The 19,750-nt window shown below is 39.1% G+C and overlaps 1 protein-coding gene and 1 non-coding gene across 2 annotated transcripts; one reads left to right on the top strand and one right to left on the bottom strand.

The window, feature by feature from the left end:
- Positions 1-10,697: 10,697 nt before the first annotated feature.
- On the top strand, positions 10,698-11,639 carry LOC128046682 (olfactory receptor-like protein OLF3). Its single transcript, XM_052638845.1, has one exon. The coding sequence runs from the start codon at positions 10,698-10,700 to the stop codon at positions 11,637-11,639; it is 942 nt and encodes a 313-aa protein (XP_052494805.1).
- Positions 11,640-19,068: 7,429 nt separating this feature from the next.
- Positions 19,069-19,141, bottom strand: TRNAV-AAC (transfer RNA valine (anticodon AAC)). The gene has a single exon. It is a non-coding gene; the product is annotated as a tRNA-Val (tRNA).
- Positions 19,142-19,750: the final 609 nt, after the last annotated feature.

The raw sequence follows: 19,750 nt of genomic DNA on the forward strand, positions 1-19,750 counted from the left end.
GAGGTGATTAAGATGCACGGCCCATGTGGGACAGTCAGTCCCCAAGCATTTGGTCACCTGCGCTGCTCAGACCTGGGAAGGGCACGAAACACACGCCCAACACACAGACTGAGCCAGAACTGTGTATGAGTGTCTCCTATAGAGGTACGGGTCAGCAGTGGCCTGCCACAGGGGCTCTGGGTGCAGCAGACTTGGCTGTAGCATAAGCCCTCTTAGAGGTCACCATTAACCCCACCATAGAACCACCAGAACTTGGCTGGGGAAACAGACTCTGGGAGGGCACAAACAGAACCTTGTGTACACCAGACCCAGGAGAAAGGAGCAGTGACCCCACAAGAAACTGGCCCGGACATGCCCATGAGTGTCCAGGAGTCTCCGGTGGAGGCGTGTGTTGGTTGTGGCCTGCTGCAGGGTCAGAGGCACTGAGTGTGGCAGTGCACTGCATGGGACCTTTTGAGGGAGGTCGCCATTATCTTTATTACCTCCACCATAGTTTGGCCTCAGGTCAAGCAACAGGGAGGGAACACAGCCCTGCCCATCAACAGAAAATTGGATTAAAGATTTACTGATGGGCCCGCCCATCAGAACAAGACCCAGTTTCCCCCTCAGCCAGTCTCTCCCATCAGGAAGTTTCCATAAGCCTCTTATCCTTATCCATCAGAGGGCAGACAGAATGAAAACCACAATCACAGAAAACTAACCAAACTGATGACATGGACCACAGCCTTGTCTAACTCGGTGAAACTATGAGCCATGATGTGTAGGGCCACCCAACATGGATGGGTCATGGCAGAGAGTTCTGACAAAACGTGGTCCACTGGAGAAGGGAATGGCAATCCACTTCAGTATTCTTGCCTTGAGAACCCCATGGGCAGTCTTTCTTCTTACCTTGGTGTTTATTTTTTCCAAAGAACTTATCTATTCTAATGTATTTGCAATTAATTCATTTTTAAATGTCTGTCTGCCACCCTTCCACTGCCCCCAGAACATAAGCCCCTTAAGAATAGAGGTCTTTGTTTGGTTCAAGAATATATCATAGTGTCTGTCTCATAGTTACCAAACAGTAAAATTTTCTGAGTGAACCATGTTGTCAGCCTTTTGGATTTCTATTGCTATACACTGTGTTCATTTTCCTTTAGTTTTCTACCATTTCCTTGTTGGTATGTACATTATAGACGTGAATCCTTTTCTGTTATAGCCATTGCAAATATATACCTCTGATATGTCACCTCTGTGAATTTCATTCATGGAGTCCTTTGTTGAATGAAAAATCTTCATTTTGATATAATCCAATCTATCATAGTTTGTCCAATGATTTAAACTTATAAAGTTTTGTTTTTCTAAAAAAATCTTCAAATCTAGGTCATACAATATTCTATTTTTTTAAATTAAGTTTTCTACTTTCACCTTTCACAGCATTTCTTTGGTTTATCTCTAGCATTTTAGTTTCCTTAGACATCTACTTCTACATAAGTTGTTAAATATAGGTCTAGTGTTTTTCCCCATGTTGTGGTCCGTTTATGGTCCTATATATACATCTATCTTTGAATTCTATTCTTTTCTATTTTGTTAACTTGTTTTTCACCATGCAATCCTATTTTCTAATTCCAAAAATTGAAATATCATTGACATATAATGATATATCAGTTTCAAGTGTAAAACATAGTGTTTTGACATTTATATACATTACATACTAATCACCATGGTAAGTCTAATAACCATCTGTTATGAGACAAAACTATTATAAATTACTGACTATATTCCCTATGCTGTCCATCACATTCCAGGACTTCTTTATTTTGTAACTGCAAATTCATACCTCTTAATCTCACTCACCTATTTCTTCCAACCTCCCACTCGTCTTCCAGTCACCGTTTTTTTTTTTTCCTCTTTATGTGTGAGTCAGTTTCTGTTTTGGTTTCACTGCTTTGTTTCTTTGTTTTAGATTCCACATATAAGTAAAATCATACAACATTTGTTTTCCTTTCTCTGGCTTATTTTACTTAGCATAATATCCTCTAGGTCCATCTATATTATCACAAATGACAGAATTTCATTCTTTTTTATGGTTGAGTAATATTCCATTTTGTATATACATATATACTATATCTTCATTATTCTTTCATCTGTTTATTAGAACTTAAGGTACTGCTGTATCTTGGCTACAGTAAGTAATGCTGCAATTAATATAGGTGTACATATATCTTTTTGAATTAATGTTTGTTTGCTTGTTTGTTTTCTTTCAGTAAACATCCAGAAGTGGAATTACTGTATTGGGTAGTAATATTTTTAATTTTTTGAGGAAACTTCACACTCTTTTCCATAGGGCTGCACCAATTTACATTCCTACTGATGGAAACTTCATTGAGGGTTCTTTTTTCTCCCTATCCTTGCCAATAATTGCTATTTGTTGTCTGTCTGATTATAACCATTCTGACAGGCTACATGAGGTGAGGTGATATTGTGGTTTTCAATTGCATTTCTCTGATGATTAGTGATGTTGGGCATCTTTTCTTGTGTTTCTTGGCCATCTGTATTTCTTCTTTGGAAAAATGTCTATTCATATCCTGTGACCATTTTTTAATAGAACTTAAAAAAATATTGAATTGTGTGATTTCTTTATATATCTTGGATATTAACCCCTTATCCAGTGTATTATTTGCAAGTATTTTCTCTCATTCAGTAGGTTGTCTTTTTTGTTGATGATTTCTTTCCTTGTGAAAAAGTTTTTTAGTTTGATGTAATCCCATTTTTTAATTTTTGCTTTTGTCTCTCTTGTCTGAGGAGATAGACACACAAAAATATTGCTGAGACTGATGTCAAAGAGTGTACTGTCTATGTTTTCTCCTAGAGTCTTATGGTTTCAGGTCTTACATTTAAGTCTTTAACCCATTTAAAGTTTGTTTTTGTATATGGTATAAGGAAGTGGTCCACTTTAATTCTTTTGCCTATAGCTTTCCAGTTTTCTCAACACCATTTATTGAAGAGAGTGTCTTTTCCCCATTGTATATTCTTTCCTCTCTTCTCATAGGTTAATTGACCATAGATATGTGAGTTTATTTCTGGGCTTTCTATTCTGTTCCACTGAAATTGTGTGTGTGTGTGTGTGTGTGTGTGTGTGTGCGCGCGCGTGCACGCGCCTGCCTGTACCATACTGTTTTGATTATTGTAGCCATGTAGCATAGTTTGAAATCAGGGTGCATGATACCTCTAGCTTTGTTCATCTTTATTAAGATTGCTTTGGTTGTTTAGAGTCTTTTGTGGTTCCATATACATTTAAAAGTTTCTTGTTCTAGTTCTGTGAAAAATGCCATTAGTATTTTGAAAGGCATTGCATAGAGTCTGTAGATTTCTTTTGGTAGTGTAGACATTTTAACAATATTAATTCCTTTCATTAGTGAGCACAGCATATCTTTCCATTTATTTGTGTCATCTTCAACTTCTTTCCGGAGAAGGCAATGGCACCCCACTCCAGTACTCTTGCCTGGAAAATCCCATGGACGGAGGAGCCTGGTAGGCTACAGTCCATGGGGTCGCGAAGAGTCAGACATGACTGAACAACTTCACTTTCACTTTTCACTTTCCTGCATTGGAGAAGGAAATGGCAACCCACTCCAGTGTTCTTGCTTGGAGAATCCCAGGGACGGGGGAGCCTGGTGGGCTGCCATCTATGGAGTTGCACAGAATCGGACACGACTGACTGACTTAGCAGCAGCAGCAGTAGCAACTTCTTTCATCAGCATCTCCTTGGTATTTTTATTCCCAGGTATTTTTTTTCTTTTTGGTGCAAGAGTAAATGGGATTGTTTTTAAATTTCTCTTTCTGATAATTCTTCATTAGTGTATAGAAATGTCACAGATTTCTATATATTTTATTTTGTATCCTGCAACTTTACTGAATTCATTTATTAGTATTAATAGTTGAAGAGTGGGAGCTTAGGGGCTTTCTATATAGTATCATGCCATTTGTAAATAGTGAGTTTTGCTTCTATCCTCCATTCTGGATGCCTTTTATCTCTCTCTCTTGCTCTCATTTTTTTTTTTTTTTTTGGTCTGATCACTGCAGCTATTACTTCCAATGTGTGTGATCAGTCGCTTCAGTTGTGTCTGATTCTGTGACTGCATGGACCACAGCCCACCAGGCTCCTCTGTCCTTGGGATTTTCCTGGCAAGAATTCTAGAGCAGGTTGCCATGCCCTCCTCCAGGGGATCTTCCCAACCCAGGGACTGAAGCCACATCTCCTGCATTGCAGGTGGATTCTTTACTGCTGAGCCACGGGGGAAGCCCAATACTATGTCGAATCAAAGTGGCAATGGTTGGCACACTTGTGTTGTTGATCTTACAGGAAATGCTTTCAGCTTTTGATTATTGAGTAAGTTAGCTGTGAGTTTGTCATATATGGCCTTTGTTATGTTGACATGTTTTCTCTATAGTTAGCTATTTATAGCATGATATATGCCATATAAATTTTGAGTAATTTCTTAAAGTTCCATGAAACATTTACCTGAAATTTTGATTAGGTTTACTTTGAGCTTAGAGATTCATTTTGGAGCATTGACATCTTTATAATATTAAATTGCCCAATCCAAAGCATGAAATGTATTTTTAGTTCAGATAATCTTTAATGTTTTATTTGGAGTTTTCACATATTCTCCATATTTTTTAAATAAATATCTGTTAAACATATGTTGTATGCCAGACGATCTTCTGGGTATTGTGGATCCAACAATGAAAAGCATGTCTGCCTTCTTGGACATTGTGGTGGTGGTTTAGTCACTAAATTGTGTCTGACTGTTATGTTTTACTTAAAGGAAAATAGACAGTAAATATAGGAAATAATCAATACAGTGTGTCATAATTACTATGGAGAAAAATAAAATGGGGAAAGTAGGTAAAGAACACAGGAGGATCGAAAGTATTGGCAGAGAGTGCCATAGAATTCATGTCTATACTCTGCTGAGAAATTCATAATTACTTTATAGTTTATAATTCCTAAATACTCCACAGTTATTATATGGGGTATTTTACTTTACTTTTTTAGCTGGTTATTGCTGGCATACAAAAATGGTATTGATTTCTGTAAGGTGGTCTTGATCTAGTTCTCTTTTATAGATTGTTGAAAAAATGTTCCTGGTTTATAGTCATATCATCTATAAATAGTGATAGTTTTTATAATCTTTTATCCATCTTAATCTATTTCCTTTTCTTGTATCATACTCTAAAACCTCTAAGGTCATATGAAAAAATAGCCATGATGGCTGGTATTCTTTCTTGTTCCTGATCTAAAGGCAGGAATCTGCAGATTCTCCATTAAATACAATATTCTTTGTAGATTTAGGGTATTTAATTTGAATTAAGTTTTTAAGTTTGAAGTATATTAAAGTAAAGGATTAGCTTCTCTAGAATATATCAAAGCATATCATAAGGCAACTACAATTAAAATTATAGTATTGGTGTAAAAAAAGATGTGTCAATAAGTCAATGTACAAACTCAAAAGAAACCTTTGTCATGGGAATTTAGTGTATCATAACTGTGTAATTAATTTAGAAAATATGTATGATATTGGAAAAATTGCCACCTTAGTAGGAAAAATAGCTCATCTTTCCTCTTGTATGTAAAAATGATCAATTCTTAATATCTAGAGGTGAAGAAGTTCACTTTACAAATGATTTTATGTTCATTCCCATTTAAATCTAAAGTATATAATGGTAAAAGAATAAGAAACAAAGCAATAAATCCACAAAGCATAAAGGACAATAAATAAATTAATATATTTTATAAGAAATGCCAGGAACATTTTAGAAGCTAGAGAGCAAATTCTTTCTTATCTTTTTAAGGTCCAGAGATAACATAGGCTCTAGGACACTTTCCCTTTCAGCAGTGCCCACGTAGGCAGCCATCTGTAGGTAGGCTGTCTATTCTTTTTAAAAAGTGGGTCTCAGGCTGGGAGAAGACACTATTTATACCAGCTCTCAAGCCCTTTACAGGGCAATGCCACCTAACCGAGCAGAGGATGAGAACAGACTGGTTACCCTCACTTGGACGAGGCACGTGGTGGAAATCTCCCCTGCTACCCTTGGGAAAGGGAAAATGGGGAATAGAAGTTTCACTGCACAATGCTTAGCATCCTCACTAGAGTATTTTTCACAGAGGGTAGTGGTGTTTTATTAAAGATTCTAAACACTAAAAATCCCTAAGTACAAACCAACATATGGAAGATCATCTTCCTTAAAGTGAAGGGAAAGACAGAAGTTCTAAGGTTACAGAATGTGATGGTAGAATTACAAACCTGGACTGTGTGTGTGCTCAGTCATGTCCAACTCATTGCAACCCTCTAGACTGTACCCCGCCAGGCTCCTCTGTCCATGGAATTTTCCAGGCAAGAATACTGGAGTGGTTTGCCATTTCCTACTCCAGAGGATCTTCCTGACTCAGGGATCAAATCCATGTCTCTTGAGTCTCCTGCACTGGCAGGCAGATTCTCTACCAGTGAGCAACATGGGCAGCCTGGACAGCAGCCCAATAATAAGTAACAGCTGTCAGGTATTGGCATAAAAAATGTCTTCTTGCCTGACCTCAGATTAGGTGATGTATCACAGAGCACCCAATGGTCCCCTGAGTTGCTGATCTAGGAGTTATTGCTCAAAGGGATGTGGTGATGGGTGAATTGGAATGGGGAAGTTTTGATGTAATTCCCAAGGTCCTACAGTTCAGTCAGTTCAGTTGTTCAGTCACGTCTGACTCTTTTTGACCCCATGGACCCATGGTCCTAATGTGGGATAAAAATCCCAACAATCCAAAGGGGCTTCTCTGGTGTTTCAGTGGTAAAGAATCTGCCTCAGTGCAGGAGCCTCAGGAGACGTGGGTTCGATCCCCGGGTCAGGAAGATCCCCTGGAGAAGGGAATGGCAACCCACTCCAGTATTCTTGCCTGGAGAATCCCGTGGACAGAGGAGCCTCATGGGCTACAATCCATGGGGTTGCAAAGAGTCGAACACGACCAAAGTGACTTAGCACGGATGCATGTACAATCCAAAGCTGGTATCACTGAGGACTCAGACGTACTTCCCCTGAGAAATTAAAGTTTGCTGAGTTCTTTCTCATGCTCCAGAGACAAGGAAACAAAATTTTCACTTGCAAAGTTGAAATGTAGGTTAGGGTGTTAGAGGCAGAAGTGACCAGGCAGAGGGAGAGGAAAATTAAAAGGAATCTAATAAGCAAAAAATAATTGGCCCCTTGAGATTTTATCACTAAGTTATAGAAAGTTACCTGTTCCAGTTGCACTTGCTTCAAACTCCACAACTCTCCCAGCCCTGCCATCTTTCCGAGGCACAGGTTGGCCCCCTCCATTCTCCAGAGGTAACTCAGCCATTTCCAGTCTTTCTTCAGCACTTATTTAGCAACATAAACTGTGAAACTAGCTTCCTGTAATCCATGATTTCTGTATTCTTCAAGTCTCAGAATATAGTTAATGGCTTGATATGGTTGTCCTCTGGTAGAAGTTCATCCTAAAAATTATGTTCTGTCTATTCAAATTATGTTTGTGAGTGTACAGCTAAGTAGGTTTGAAAAGAAGTTTGAGAACAGTTTAAGCATCACTGAGTGCATTTATGTGTGGGTTCCAAAGGGACCATGATGGAGAGTGATCCTATGAGTCAAAATAATTCTGGGCTCTCCTCCACTTGTGTAATGATTTTAGCTTAATTACATGGCTACTCAAATTTTTACCTCTGGCTTTGGAATGATTACCAAGTGACCTGGAAATGTAGTCCACTTTTTATATTAGTGTGATAGTAACCATTTACATGAACAGTGGGGGATATGTTGGTTCAATTTATAAGCACTCACCACTGCACAGAAGAGATTTGTGGGAGTCAGCTCAGAAGGGACAAATTTTCTCAATCAGATGAAACTCATACCCTCAGACCAGGACCCTTCATCATGTCTCACCTCTTACTTTTTAAGGATATTCTTTTGTCTAGAGAAAACTATTCTTAGGTTTGAAACTTTGAAAGCTAATTTAAAAAAATAAGCAATTGATTTATTCATTTCTGATATTGGATCATTTTAATTTCCTTATATTTCATATTCAGAGCTCTTAGTTTTCTCTTAGAAGAGGAAGAAAGGACTTCCTGCCATGGATCCGCTATAAGACACTGTTCATCACCATATCAGACACAGAGTAGAAGCATGATCACCTTTTCAAGTTTATGAAAGAGGCCTTTCACGTACTTCAAGAATAGAGTCTCTAATGGGGGAGATGTGCTGTGTTTCTCTTCCTTATGTTGCTAAAGTGGCTTGAAGGCCAGATCTCAACTTCACAGGTAAATGAGAGGGACCTACTCTGGCCCACCAGGACTCTGAAGTAAATGGGCTCAAAAGTAGAAAATAGGATCCCATTTAGTCTCCTTGATATGTTTCCTGATTTTCATGTTCGGTATATCCATAGCCTTTTAAAAAATGACCGTCATGTGCTATATACAGGGTCTGCTATGTATAGGAGCAGCATAATGGATGTGCCCCAGCTTGTCAGATAATCCTATTTACCTGCTGACGCCCCCATTGTCTAGTCACTTCGGCTCTTTTTCCCATCTGTAAAACAGAGTTAATAAGCCGAAGCTCACAGTGTTGTTGTGAAGACATATTTTTGCTGCTTAGTCATTGTGTCCGACTCTTTGTCACCCCATGGACTGTAACCCTCCAGGCTCCTCCCTTTATGAGATTTCCCGGGCAAGAAGTACTGAAGTGAGCTGCCATTTCCTTCTCCAGGGGATCTTTCTGATCCAAGGATGTAACCTGGATCTCTTGCGTTTCCTGCATTGGCAGGCAGATTCTTTACCACTTGCACCACCTGGGAAGCCCCATATATTAGTAGATATATGAGGTATTTAGTATAATGACTAGTACAGAGTAAGTGTTCAGCAAATAAAAATAAATTTAATTATGGTTCTTATTTTTCTTTTACCATCTTTCCCACTCCAGTGGATTTTTGCACTCTGGCTGTGCAAAAGTGTTTCAGTGAAGAATATTATGTATATCTTTAAATATTGTGCATTTTTTGCCAGTGTTGCAGCTGAGTGTCCTGTTCCAATCAATTTGATGTAAGTGACAGAAAGCTTTCAGTGCAAAGACTTGAAAGTGGTATCTTTGTTCAATCATCATTTCTAATACTTTCTGTGTGATATTCAATTTCTGAGAGTTCTCTTTTTAATAAATTCCTTGACATTTTGGACCTTATTCAAAGCAATACTAAATCCTGAATATTTTATAGTTAACCATATGAAAATAAACTATAATAGCAAGACCTCCAGCCATCTGTGTTGTAAGTGGTGTAATCTGTAACAATCATCCTAAAAGTTTTTATGCTAAAACTGGAAACTTTTAATAAGTATAATCTGCTGCCCATCTGCTGTTTGAATAGTAAATAAACCATTGTAATAATGACCCTCATGTGGAATTTTCAGGTACTGTCACAGGAGTATCTCAGAGACCTCAAACTGCCACCTGCACATTTTAGTTATGGATACATTTCTTTCTTTAAGTAGGAAACATAAAATAAGTTTTGACTTGGGATTAAAAAAACTGTTACTGTCTCTGTTATCATGTTCTATAATTAAGACCTGATTTTCTACCCTTCTGCCTTCACTGGTGAGGAGTGATTCCTGTTATATTGGTGAATGAATGAGTTGTCCTTTTCTTGAGAAAACATTGTTATTAAGTAATAACATGATGGGCTTCCCTGATGTCTCAGTGGTAAAAAATCTACTTGCAACGCAGGAGACGCAGGTTCAATCCCCTGGAGGAGGGCATGGCAACCCACTCCAATATTTTTGCTTGGAGAATCCCATGGACAGAGGAGCCTGGTGGGATGTAGGATCACAAAGAGTTGGACATGACTGAAGGGACTGAGCATGCACACACGATAACATGACATCATTAAACACATTAGTAAATTACCCTTGGAGGACATAAGAGATACACTTTAACAGGTATGTATGCCTTCTCTTCATTTAACACCTGATTCTTGAAGTTGGCCATTGTGGATTGACATGCCCACCTGGGCCACTGGCATGAAGTAGGTGAAGATGAGACCTTCCACCTGACACTCTCAGATTAAAAGGGCAAATTATAGAAAACAATTTCAAAATCCCTTGGTGATAAGTATGAGAATATTACTTAAAACATTCAGGATTTCATGAATACATTCCATTGAGGAGGGGTGAATACAGTTGTGTCTGAGACATCCAGAGAGTAAACAAACAAGCAAACAAAAAGTTAAATGGTACTGAACATCATGTAGAATTCAGAAGAAGAGCTTTCATGTGGGCTAAAAACTTGCTCATCAGAAAGACAGTAATTACCCCCTCTAATAACTACTAAGTTAACTAGAATTTTAAATCTAAACACTTCATTAATTTCCTTCCTCCATTTAAGAGTAGATATATGTTCTAATAAATTGAATTTCAAGAATGTAACCTTTTTTTCCCCTTGATTTCCAGCTGCACAACTGGGTACCGTTACATTCTTCCTCTACAGATAACATTAAACAGAGTTTGGATGACGATCTGGCTGAGACATTCAGGGAGAACTTTAAGTTCAAATGGGTAGGTTCTCCATGTGGTATGAAAGCCACCTTCCAATTCTGAGTTTCTTTAATTCATCATTTTGACATCTTTAGTTCAGTTCTTAGAAACTAAATGGGTCAGGGGAATAAAACACAGACATGGATGAGTGAGTTCATTCTGCTGGGGCTGTCCAGCAACTGGGGGATTCAAGTCTCCCTCTTTGTCTTGTTCTTGGCCATGTACTTGGTGACTGTTGTGGGAAATTTCCTCATCCTTCTTCTGATCAGACTGGACAGCAGGCTTCATACCCCCATGTATTTCTTCCTTAGTGTTTTATCTCTTGTGGACCTTTGTTACTCAAGCAGTATTGTCCCTCAAATGCTGGTCCACCTGCTCTCAGTCCAGAAGTCCATCTCATTCTACAGCTGTCTGATCCAGCTCTCTATATCCCTGGCACTGGCTGCATCTGAGTTCCTGTTGCTGGGGGCCATGGCCTATGACCGCTATGTGGCAGTGTGCTACCCACTACACTACACGGTCATCATGCATGGAGGGCTGTGTCTGGGACTGGCTGTTGGCTGCTTGGTGGCCGGTTTCACGAATTCATTGATGGAGACAGTCATCACCTTTCGGCTTCCCCTGTGTCACAATGTCATTAATCACTTTGGTTGTGAGACCCTAGCAGTGCTGCGGCTAGCCTGTGTGGATATCTCTTTCAACAAGGTCATGGTGGCCATCTCAGGATTTCTGATGATCATGCTTCCCTTTTCCCTGGTTCTGTTTTCCTATGGTCGTATAGTTGCTGCCATTCTGCACATTCATTCTGCTCAGGGACGTAGCAAAGCATTTGGGACGTGCGCCTCTCACCTCATAGTGGTTTCCTTGTGCTTTGGAACAGCCATCTTCACCTACCTGGGGCCACGGTCCGCCTACTCAGTGGAAGGGGAGAAGATGGTTGCTCTGTTCTACGCTGTAGGGGCCCCTATGTTGAACCCCTTGATTTACAGCTTGAGAAATAAAGAAATTATGGCTGCTCTCAGTAAACTTTTAGAGAAATTCAGAGACAAAGGGTAAAGACTATAAGAACTTCTTGTTATCCATTATCAAAATCAAAAAGATTAGGTAAGTGAAGGTGGGACTGCCACATGTACACTAAAGACTATTATGGTCAGATCCTGGATTTCAAGTGGAGAATTTCTCCACATAATTAATGGATTTCCTCATGTAGGCCAATACCAGGTAATTTACATACCAGTGATTCATGAAAGGGCCTTTTCTTAGACCGTCTTATCTCAGGTATCCAGGAGTATTTAGGATTCTTCTCCCATTTTTACATTTTATTAGCCTGTCAGTGTTTAAAGGAATAATGCATGGCTTCATCAGCAGACCTGGTTTATGGATTGAATGGATAGATGAATTCTGACAATTAGGCCCACTTACACTTTTGTGGATTAGAAGAGAGAATGTCTGTTTCTCTCTCTACATGACAGTACTCCAATTGTTTTTAGAACAGCTTGATTTCCTCCAAACGGTTTTTTCAACTCCTTAAAAAAAATAACATCAATTTTGGAGCTTTCGATACTCTCTATCCCTAAATCTAGACTGTGATATTATTATATTCTGTTATAAATAATATATGACAGAATATTTGTTCAGACCATTATGCTGGATCTTATTTGCTTTGAAGATGAGAAATCTGTGTCTTCACTATAGTCTTTTTTATTGCTGTAAAACATACAATATATAATATAAAATTTGCCATTTTAGTCTTTTTTAAGTGTGTACTTCAATGGCATTAGTTACATTCACAATGTTGTGGAAACATCACCACTATCTATTTCCAAAGTTATTGATTACCATAGTCTTTTATTCAACTAATTTTCAAAGACCTGGTTCCTATAAACTGGTTACAAAGATTCCACACCCACTGTACTCATTTTCTCTTAAACTTAAACAAAGGTATGTGCATTTTGTTTTGCTAATCATTATTGATTTTCACACACAAACCTACCTAGATTATTTTGAATTTTGATTCTCCAGTTCATTCCATTTGTTTACTTTGTCCTTCTGTTGATATAGATACAATGCATGGGAAAAGTTATAAAAATAAATACCAAATAGTACACATCAATTATACGTCACTGCAAACTTGGGGAGAAGGGGTGCAGAGTGTCTTATAATTGGAATCATACAGTATACAGCCTTTTCATATTGGCTTCACTTAGTAATTCGCATTTAGGTTCCTTCATGTCTTTTCATGGCTTAATCATTCATTTCATTTTGGAACTGAATAATATTCTATCGTCTGCATGTACCCCAGTTTATTCATTCATCTACTGAAGGACTTCTTGTCTGCTGCTAATTTTCAGTAATTATGAATAAAGCTGCTTATAAACATTTGTGTGCAGGTTTTGTGTGGACATATTTTTGACTCCTTCAGGACTCCTTTAGGTAAATACCAAGTAACATGATTGCTGGATCATATGGTAAAAGTATGTCTTGCTTTGTAAAAAACCATCAAACTGTCTTCCAAAGTGGCTGTACCACTTGGCATTCCCACCAACAGTGAATGAGAGTTTCTATTGCTCCATATTTCTCCAGCATTCTCTAGTGTTTTGGATTTTGGCTGTTCTATGAGCGTGTAATGGTATTTGATTATTGACTTCATTTGTATTTCCCTGATGACACATGATATAGAGTATCTTCTCATATGTGTGTATTAATACTAGTTAAGACTCTTCCAGAATACAGAAAAGGAGTAAACGCAACATTATTTTATGAAGTCAGGATTACACTCACACCAAACCAAGCCAAGACATTATAGAAAGGAAACCATAGATCAATAACAGTCATGAACAGCCACACAAAATTCTAAAAATATTGCCAAATAAAATCCCATACTTTGCAAAAATATAATAGCTTATATTTTAATTTAGTTCCACATCTTAAAATAAATCAATGTATATATTTCCCTGTATCAAGAGAATAAAAGGGAAAACAATTTAGCACTTCAATAGGTGGCAAAAAGTATTAATGTTAATAAAAAATATCTTTGCAAACTAGGTATAGAAGGAAACTTCTTAACCCAATAAAATGTATATACAAATAACTTACAGCTGACATCAATATTTATTAGCAAAAAACGGAATCCTTTTCTCTTTGAGATTGAGAATAGTCCTTAATGTCCATGATCATCAGTTTCCTTATCTGAAAATTCTGGCCAAAGTGATAAGGCCAGAAAAAGAAATAAAAGGAATGCAAATTAGAAAGAAACAAATAGAATCGGTTTTGTTCTCAGGCAGCATTATTATTTACATATAAAATCTCTAGGGATATATAACAAAGATCTTGGAATTAATAAGGGAATTTGGCAAGGTTGAAAGATGCAAAGATAATATGTAAAGTATGAGTGTGTGCATGTGGGCAAGCTAAATCCCTTCAGCTGTGTCCTACTGTGTGTGACCCTATGGACTGTATCCTGCCAGGCTCCTCTGCACATGGAATACTACAGACAGGAATACAGGAGCGGGTTGCCATGTCTTCCTCCAAGGGATCTTCCTGACACAGGGACCAAACCCACGTCTCTCATGTCTCCTGCACTGCAGGTGGATTCTTCACTACTGAGCCACTGGGGGAGCCCACAATTATGTATCAGTCCAGTTCAGTTCAGTCACTCAGTTGTGTCCGACTCTTTGTGACCCCATGACACCAGGCCTCCCTGTCCATCACCAACTCCCGGAGATCACTCAAACTCACGTCCATCGAGTCAGTGATGCCATCCAGCCATCTCATCCTCTGTCGTCCCCTTCTCCTCCTGCCCCCAATCCCTCCCAGCATCAGAGTCTTTTCCAATGAGTCAATTCTTCGCATGAGGTGGATAAAGTACTGGAGCTTCAGCTTTAGCATCATTCCTTCCAAAGAAATCCCAGGGCTGATCTCCTTCAGAATGGACTGGTTGGATCTCCTTGCAGTCCAAGGGACTCTCAAGAGTCTTCTCCAACACCACAGTTCAAAAGCATCAATTCTTCAGTGCTCAGCTTTCTTCACAGTTCCATTCTCACATCCATACGTGACCACTAGAAAAACCATAGCCTTTACTAGACAGACCTTTGTTAGCAAAAATAATATCTCTGCTTTTGAATATGCTATCTAGGTTGATCATAACTTTCCTTCCAAGGAGTAAGCATCTTTTAATTTCATGGCTGCAGTGACCATCTGCAGTGATTTCGGAGCCCCAAAATATGAAATCTGACACTGTTTCCACTGTTTCCCCATCTATTTGCCATGAAGTGATGGGACCAGTTGCCATGATCTTCGTTTTCTGAATGTTGAGCTTTAAGCCAGCTTTTTCACTCTCCACTTTCACTTTCATCAAGAGGCTTTTTAGCTCCTTTTCACTTTCTGCCATAAGGGTGGTGTCATCTGCATATCTGAGGTTGTTGATATTTCTCCCACCAATCTTGATTCTAGCTTATGCTTCTTCCAGCCCAGCATTTCTCATGATGTACTCTGCATATAAGTTAAATAAGCAGGGTGACAATATACAGCCTTGACGTCCTCCTTTTCCTATTTGGAACCAGTCTGTTGTTCCATGTCCAGTTCTAACTGTTGCTTCTTGACCTGCATATAGGTTTCTCAAGAGGCAGATGGGGTGGTCTGGTATTCCCGTCTCTTTCAGAATTCTCCACAGTTTCTTGTGATCCACACAGTCAAAGGATTTGGCATAGTCAATAAAGCAGAAATAGATGTTTTTCTGGAACTCTCTTGCTTTTTCCATGATCCAGTGGATGTTGGCAATTTGATCTCTGGTTCCTCTGCCTTTCCTAAAACCAGCTTGAACATCAGGAAGTTCACGGTTCACGTATAGCTGAAGCCTAGCTTGGAGAATTTTGAGCATCACTTTACTAGCGTGTGAGATGAGTGCAATTGTGCTGTAGTTTGAGCATTCTTTGGCATTGCCTTTCTTTGGGATTGGAATGAAAACTGACCTTTTCCAGTCCTGTGGCCACTGCTGAGCTTTCCAAATTTGCTGGTATATTGAGTGCAGCCCTGTAACAGCATCAACTTTCAGGATTTGAAATAGCTCAACTGGAATTCCATCACCTTCACTACTTTGTTTGCAGTGATGCTTCCTAAGGCCCACTTGACCTCGCATTCTAGGATGTCTGGCTCTAGATGAGTGATCACACCATCGTGATTATCTTGGTCATGAAAATCTTTTTTGTACAGTTCTTCTGTGTATTCTTGCCATCTCTTCTTAATACCATCTGCTTCTGTTAGGTCCATGCCATTTCTATCCTTTATCGAGCTCATCTTTGCATGAAATGTTCCTTGGTATCTCTAATTTTCTTGAGGAGATTTCTAGTTTTTCCCATTCTGTTGTTTTCCTCTATTTCTTTGCATTGATCTCTGAGGAAGACTTCCTTATCTCTCCTTGCTATTCTTTGGAACTCTGCATTCAAATGGGAATATCTTTCCTTTTCTCCTTTGCTTTTTGCTTCTCTTCTTTTCACAGCTATTTGTAAGCCCTCCTCAGACACTCATTTTACTTTTTTGCATTTCTTTTCCATAGGGGTGGCCTTGATCCCTGTCTCCTGTACAATGTCACAAACCTCCATCCGTAGTTCATCAGGCACTCTATCTATCAGAACTATAGTCCCTTAAATCTATTTCTCACTTTCACTGTATAATCATAAGGGATTTGATTTAGGTCATACCTCAATGGTCTAGTGGTTTTCCCTACTTTCTTCAGTTTAGGTCTGAATTTGGCAATAAAGAGTTCATGATCTGAGTCACAGTCAGCTCCCAGTCTTGTTTTTGCTGACTGTATAGAGCTTCTCCATCTTTGGCTGGAAAGAATATAATCAATCTGATTTTGGTGTTGACCATCTGGTGATGTCCATGTGTAGAGTCTTCGTTTGTGTTGTTGGAAAAGGGTGTTTGTTATGATGGTGTATTCTCTTGGGAAAACTCTATTAGCCTTTGCCCTGCTTCGTTCCATATTCCAAGGCCAAATTTGCCTGTTACTCCAGGCATTTCTTGACTTCCTACTTTTTCATTCCTATCCCCTATAATGAAAAGGACATCTTTTTGGGGTGTTAGTTCTAAAGATCTTGTAGGTCTTCATAGAACCGTTCAGCTTCAGCTTCTTCAGCGTTACTCATTGTGGCATAGACTTGGATGACTGTGATATTGAATGGTTTGCCTTGGAAATGAACAGAGATCATTCTGTCATTTTTGAGATTGCATCCAAGTACTGCCCCTCAGCCTCTTTTGTTGACCATAATGGCTACTCCATTTCTTCTAAGAGATTCCTGCCAACAGTAGTAGATATAATGGTCATCTGAGTTAAATTCACCCACTCCAGTCCGTTTTAGTTTGCTGATTCCTAGAATGTCAAAGTTCACTCTTGCCATCTCATGTTTGACCACTTCCAATTTGTCTTGATTCATGACCTCACATTCCAGATTCCTATGCAATATTGCTCTTTACAGCATCTGACCTTGCTTCTATCAGCAATCACATCCACAACTGGGTATTGTTTTTGCTTTGGCTCCTTTCCTTCATTCTTTCTGGAGTTATCTCTCCACTGATTTCCTGTAGCATATTGGGCACCTACCAACCTGGGAGTTCCTCTGTCAGTATCCTGTCATTTTGCCTTTTCATACTGTTTATGGGGTTTTTATTTAATTATGTAGATTAATAGATTTATAAATATTCATATAAATAAATATAAATTATATACATATTTAAGGTAATGATGTTTTTGTAAACATTACTGAAAATTGTTGAGTCGGGAATTCCAAGACTTTATTTCTCCACAAAACAGCCAATAAGCTGGCAAAAACTTTTGGAATTAACCTTTGCAGAACTCTGAAATCTGGTAAAAAAAAACTGACTACAAAGGGGAAAGATGAATAAAAACTGAAAATGCTGCATTATGGTAAAATAGTAAGCGGGCATTTCAGCTGCCCACTTACCTCTCACCTCCCAACTTGGTGACAGCCGTGAAGGTTACAGTCTATACTCCTACTGCGGGTTCCCAGTAAGAAACAGCAGTCTGGACCTTACTCAAAGAATTTTGGCTGTTTCAACATATCTGGCAGCTACCTGAAGAGCTGAGATAAAAGGCTGGCCTCTGTTTTACGACTCAGAGTATAATCAGGACTGAGATGGCTTTCCAGGTGGCGTTTGCTGAAAATATTTAAAGGCAGAAGTATGGCAGCCTGACACTAGGGTTAAGAGTCAAGACAGCCAACAACCAGACTGAAAAGACTGGGAAGCAAGAGGCTGGAAGAGGATGTATATATGGGGAATAAGGGCTTTAAAATGCATCCCTGGTAGCTCAGCTGGTAAAGAATCCACCTGCAATGCAGGAGACCCTGGTTTGATTCCTGGGTCAGGGAGATCCCCTGGAGAAAGGATAGGCTACCCACTCCCATATTCTTGGCCTTCCCTGGTGGCTCAGACAGTACAGAGTCTGCCTGTAATGCAGGAGACCTGCATTTGATCCCTGGGTTGGGAAGATCCCCTGGAGAAGGGAATGGCAACCCACTCCAGTATTCTTGTCTGGAGAATTCCATGGGCAGAGGAGCTTGGCAAGCTAAAGTCCATGGGGTCACAAAGTGTTGGACACAACTGAGGGACTTTCACTTACTTTCAAGGGCTTCCCAGGTGGTGCTAGTGGTAAAGAATAGTTAACAGAGCCGAAGTATAAAAACTAAATTGCAACAACTAAAAATAAGACACTTCTTTCAAATCCTATTTATCCTGAATCCTTTTATCCTAAAATCCTAGAACTATTGACATCCCCCCAAAATGTATCATTTGATATCATCGACAGTTTTCCCAAATGGATCTTAAATATATCATGATGTGGCGGGCACTAATGGAAAGAAATGACAGAGGATCCACTAAACAATATCTGTGCTAGCCTGGTTCTGGCTCCCTGTTGTGGTGGCAGTGTGCCAGGGAGACTGAAAATGAGAGCACACTTCTCCTCCCAAGATTGGAATGTCTATCTTCAGAGTGTTCTATGAATTACTGTGTCTGTGTCTTTACACAAGACGTTTAGGGTCAGAATTCCATACAAATTAATCTCAAATAGGTAGGAGAAGTCCATCGGATACAAACTGGCTATATTCCATGACACGCTGACACTATCTTATTCTAGGATTCAGCTATACAGTCTTTTCTTGGAGATATATATGTATTGGCTGGCAGTTGCAGGTTGGATAATTTTGCAGATCTCTGTCCAGGTTATGTGGGAAGCATTAAGGAAACCCCGGGAACTCACTCTCTGTCCTGTTTTCCCTCAGGTCCTGAGGCCCCTCAGCTGTTGGTTTTTAATTTTTTCGGTGTCATCTTGTATCTGTTGTGTTCCATTTCCTTCTCCAGGGGATCTTCCCGATCCAGGGATTGAAACTGGGTCTCCCACATTGCAGGCATACTCTTTACTGTCTGAGTCACAGGGAAGGCCCAAAATAAGGATTCCTACCAGTGTTGTTTCCGCCTGGTTTCGAACCAGGGACCTTTCGCGTGTTAGGCGAACGTGATAACCACTACACTACGGAAACCTGTGTGTTATGGCTAGATTTTTTTAATGGTAAAGGACAGTTCATTTTTTTTTTATTGCTAAGCAGTAGTCCAGTATATGGGTGTTATCACTGTTTAATATCTATTCATACTTTAGCCCTATAAACTGTGTTAAAGCCTGTTTAATTATCATAGACACATTGGAAGACTGAATTGCTTATAACTACTAATATCTCCATTTTTCATTTCATGAAACCCCAATGAATTAAAAAGCTTTTGCTTCTGTGAGGGTTATTTAAGAGTTCTTCAGATTTCAGAGAAGTGATTTTAGTAAAGTAAAATTTTGTCCTAGAACATGAAATACTGGTCAAGTGGTTCCCAAAGGCAGCTGACAAAGTAATGATCCCATTATGATAAATTTATTTAGCACACAATTACAGCAGAAGCATTTAAACAAAAACCTTTATTTAAAATTTTACTGAAATGTAGCAGTATGTTTACTTTGGATATTAGTATCTCCCATGGAGTGCTGATATGATTGTCCTGTTTTAAGTAACTGAAGGTTGAATAATAATTGAAAAACCTATGAAAAGTGAAAGTGTTAGTTCCTCAGTTGTGTCTGACTCTTTGCGACCCCATGGACTGTAGCC

This window comes from Budorcas taxicolor, chromosome 4, assembly GCF_023091745.1.
Source record: "Budorcas taxicolor isolate Tak-1 chromosome 4, Takin1.1, whole genome shotgun sequence".
Taxonomy (NCBI): domain Eukaryota; kingdom Metazoa; phylum Chordata; class Mammalia; order Artiodactyla; family Bovidae; genus Budorcas; species Budorcas taxicolor.

Coding starts and splice junctions, on each gene's coding strand:
- LOC128046682 (XM_052638845.1), top strand. CDS start 10,698: ATGGGTCAGGGGAATAAAACACAGACATGGATGAGTGAGTTCATTCTG.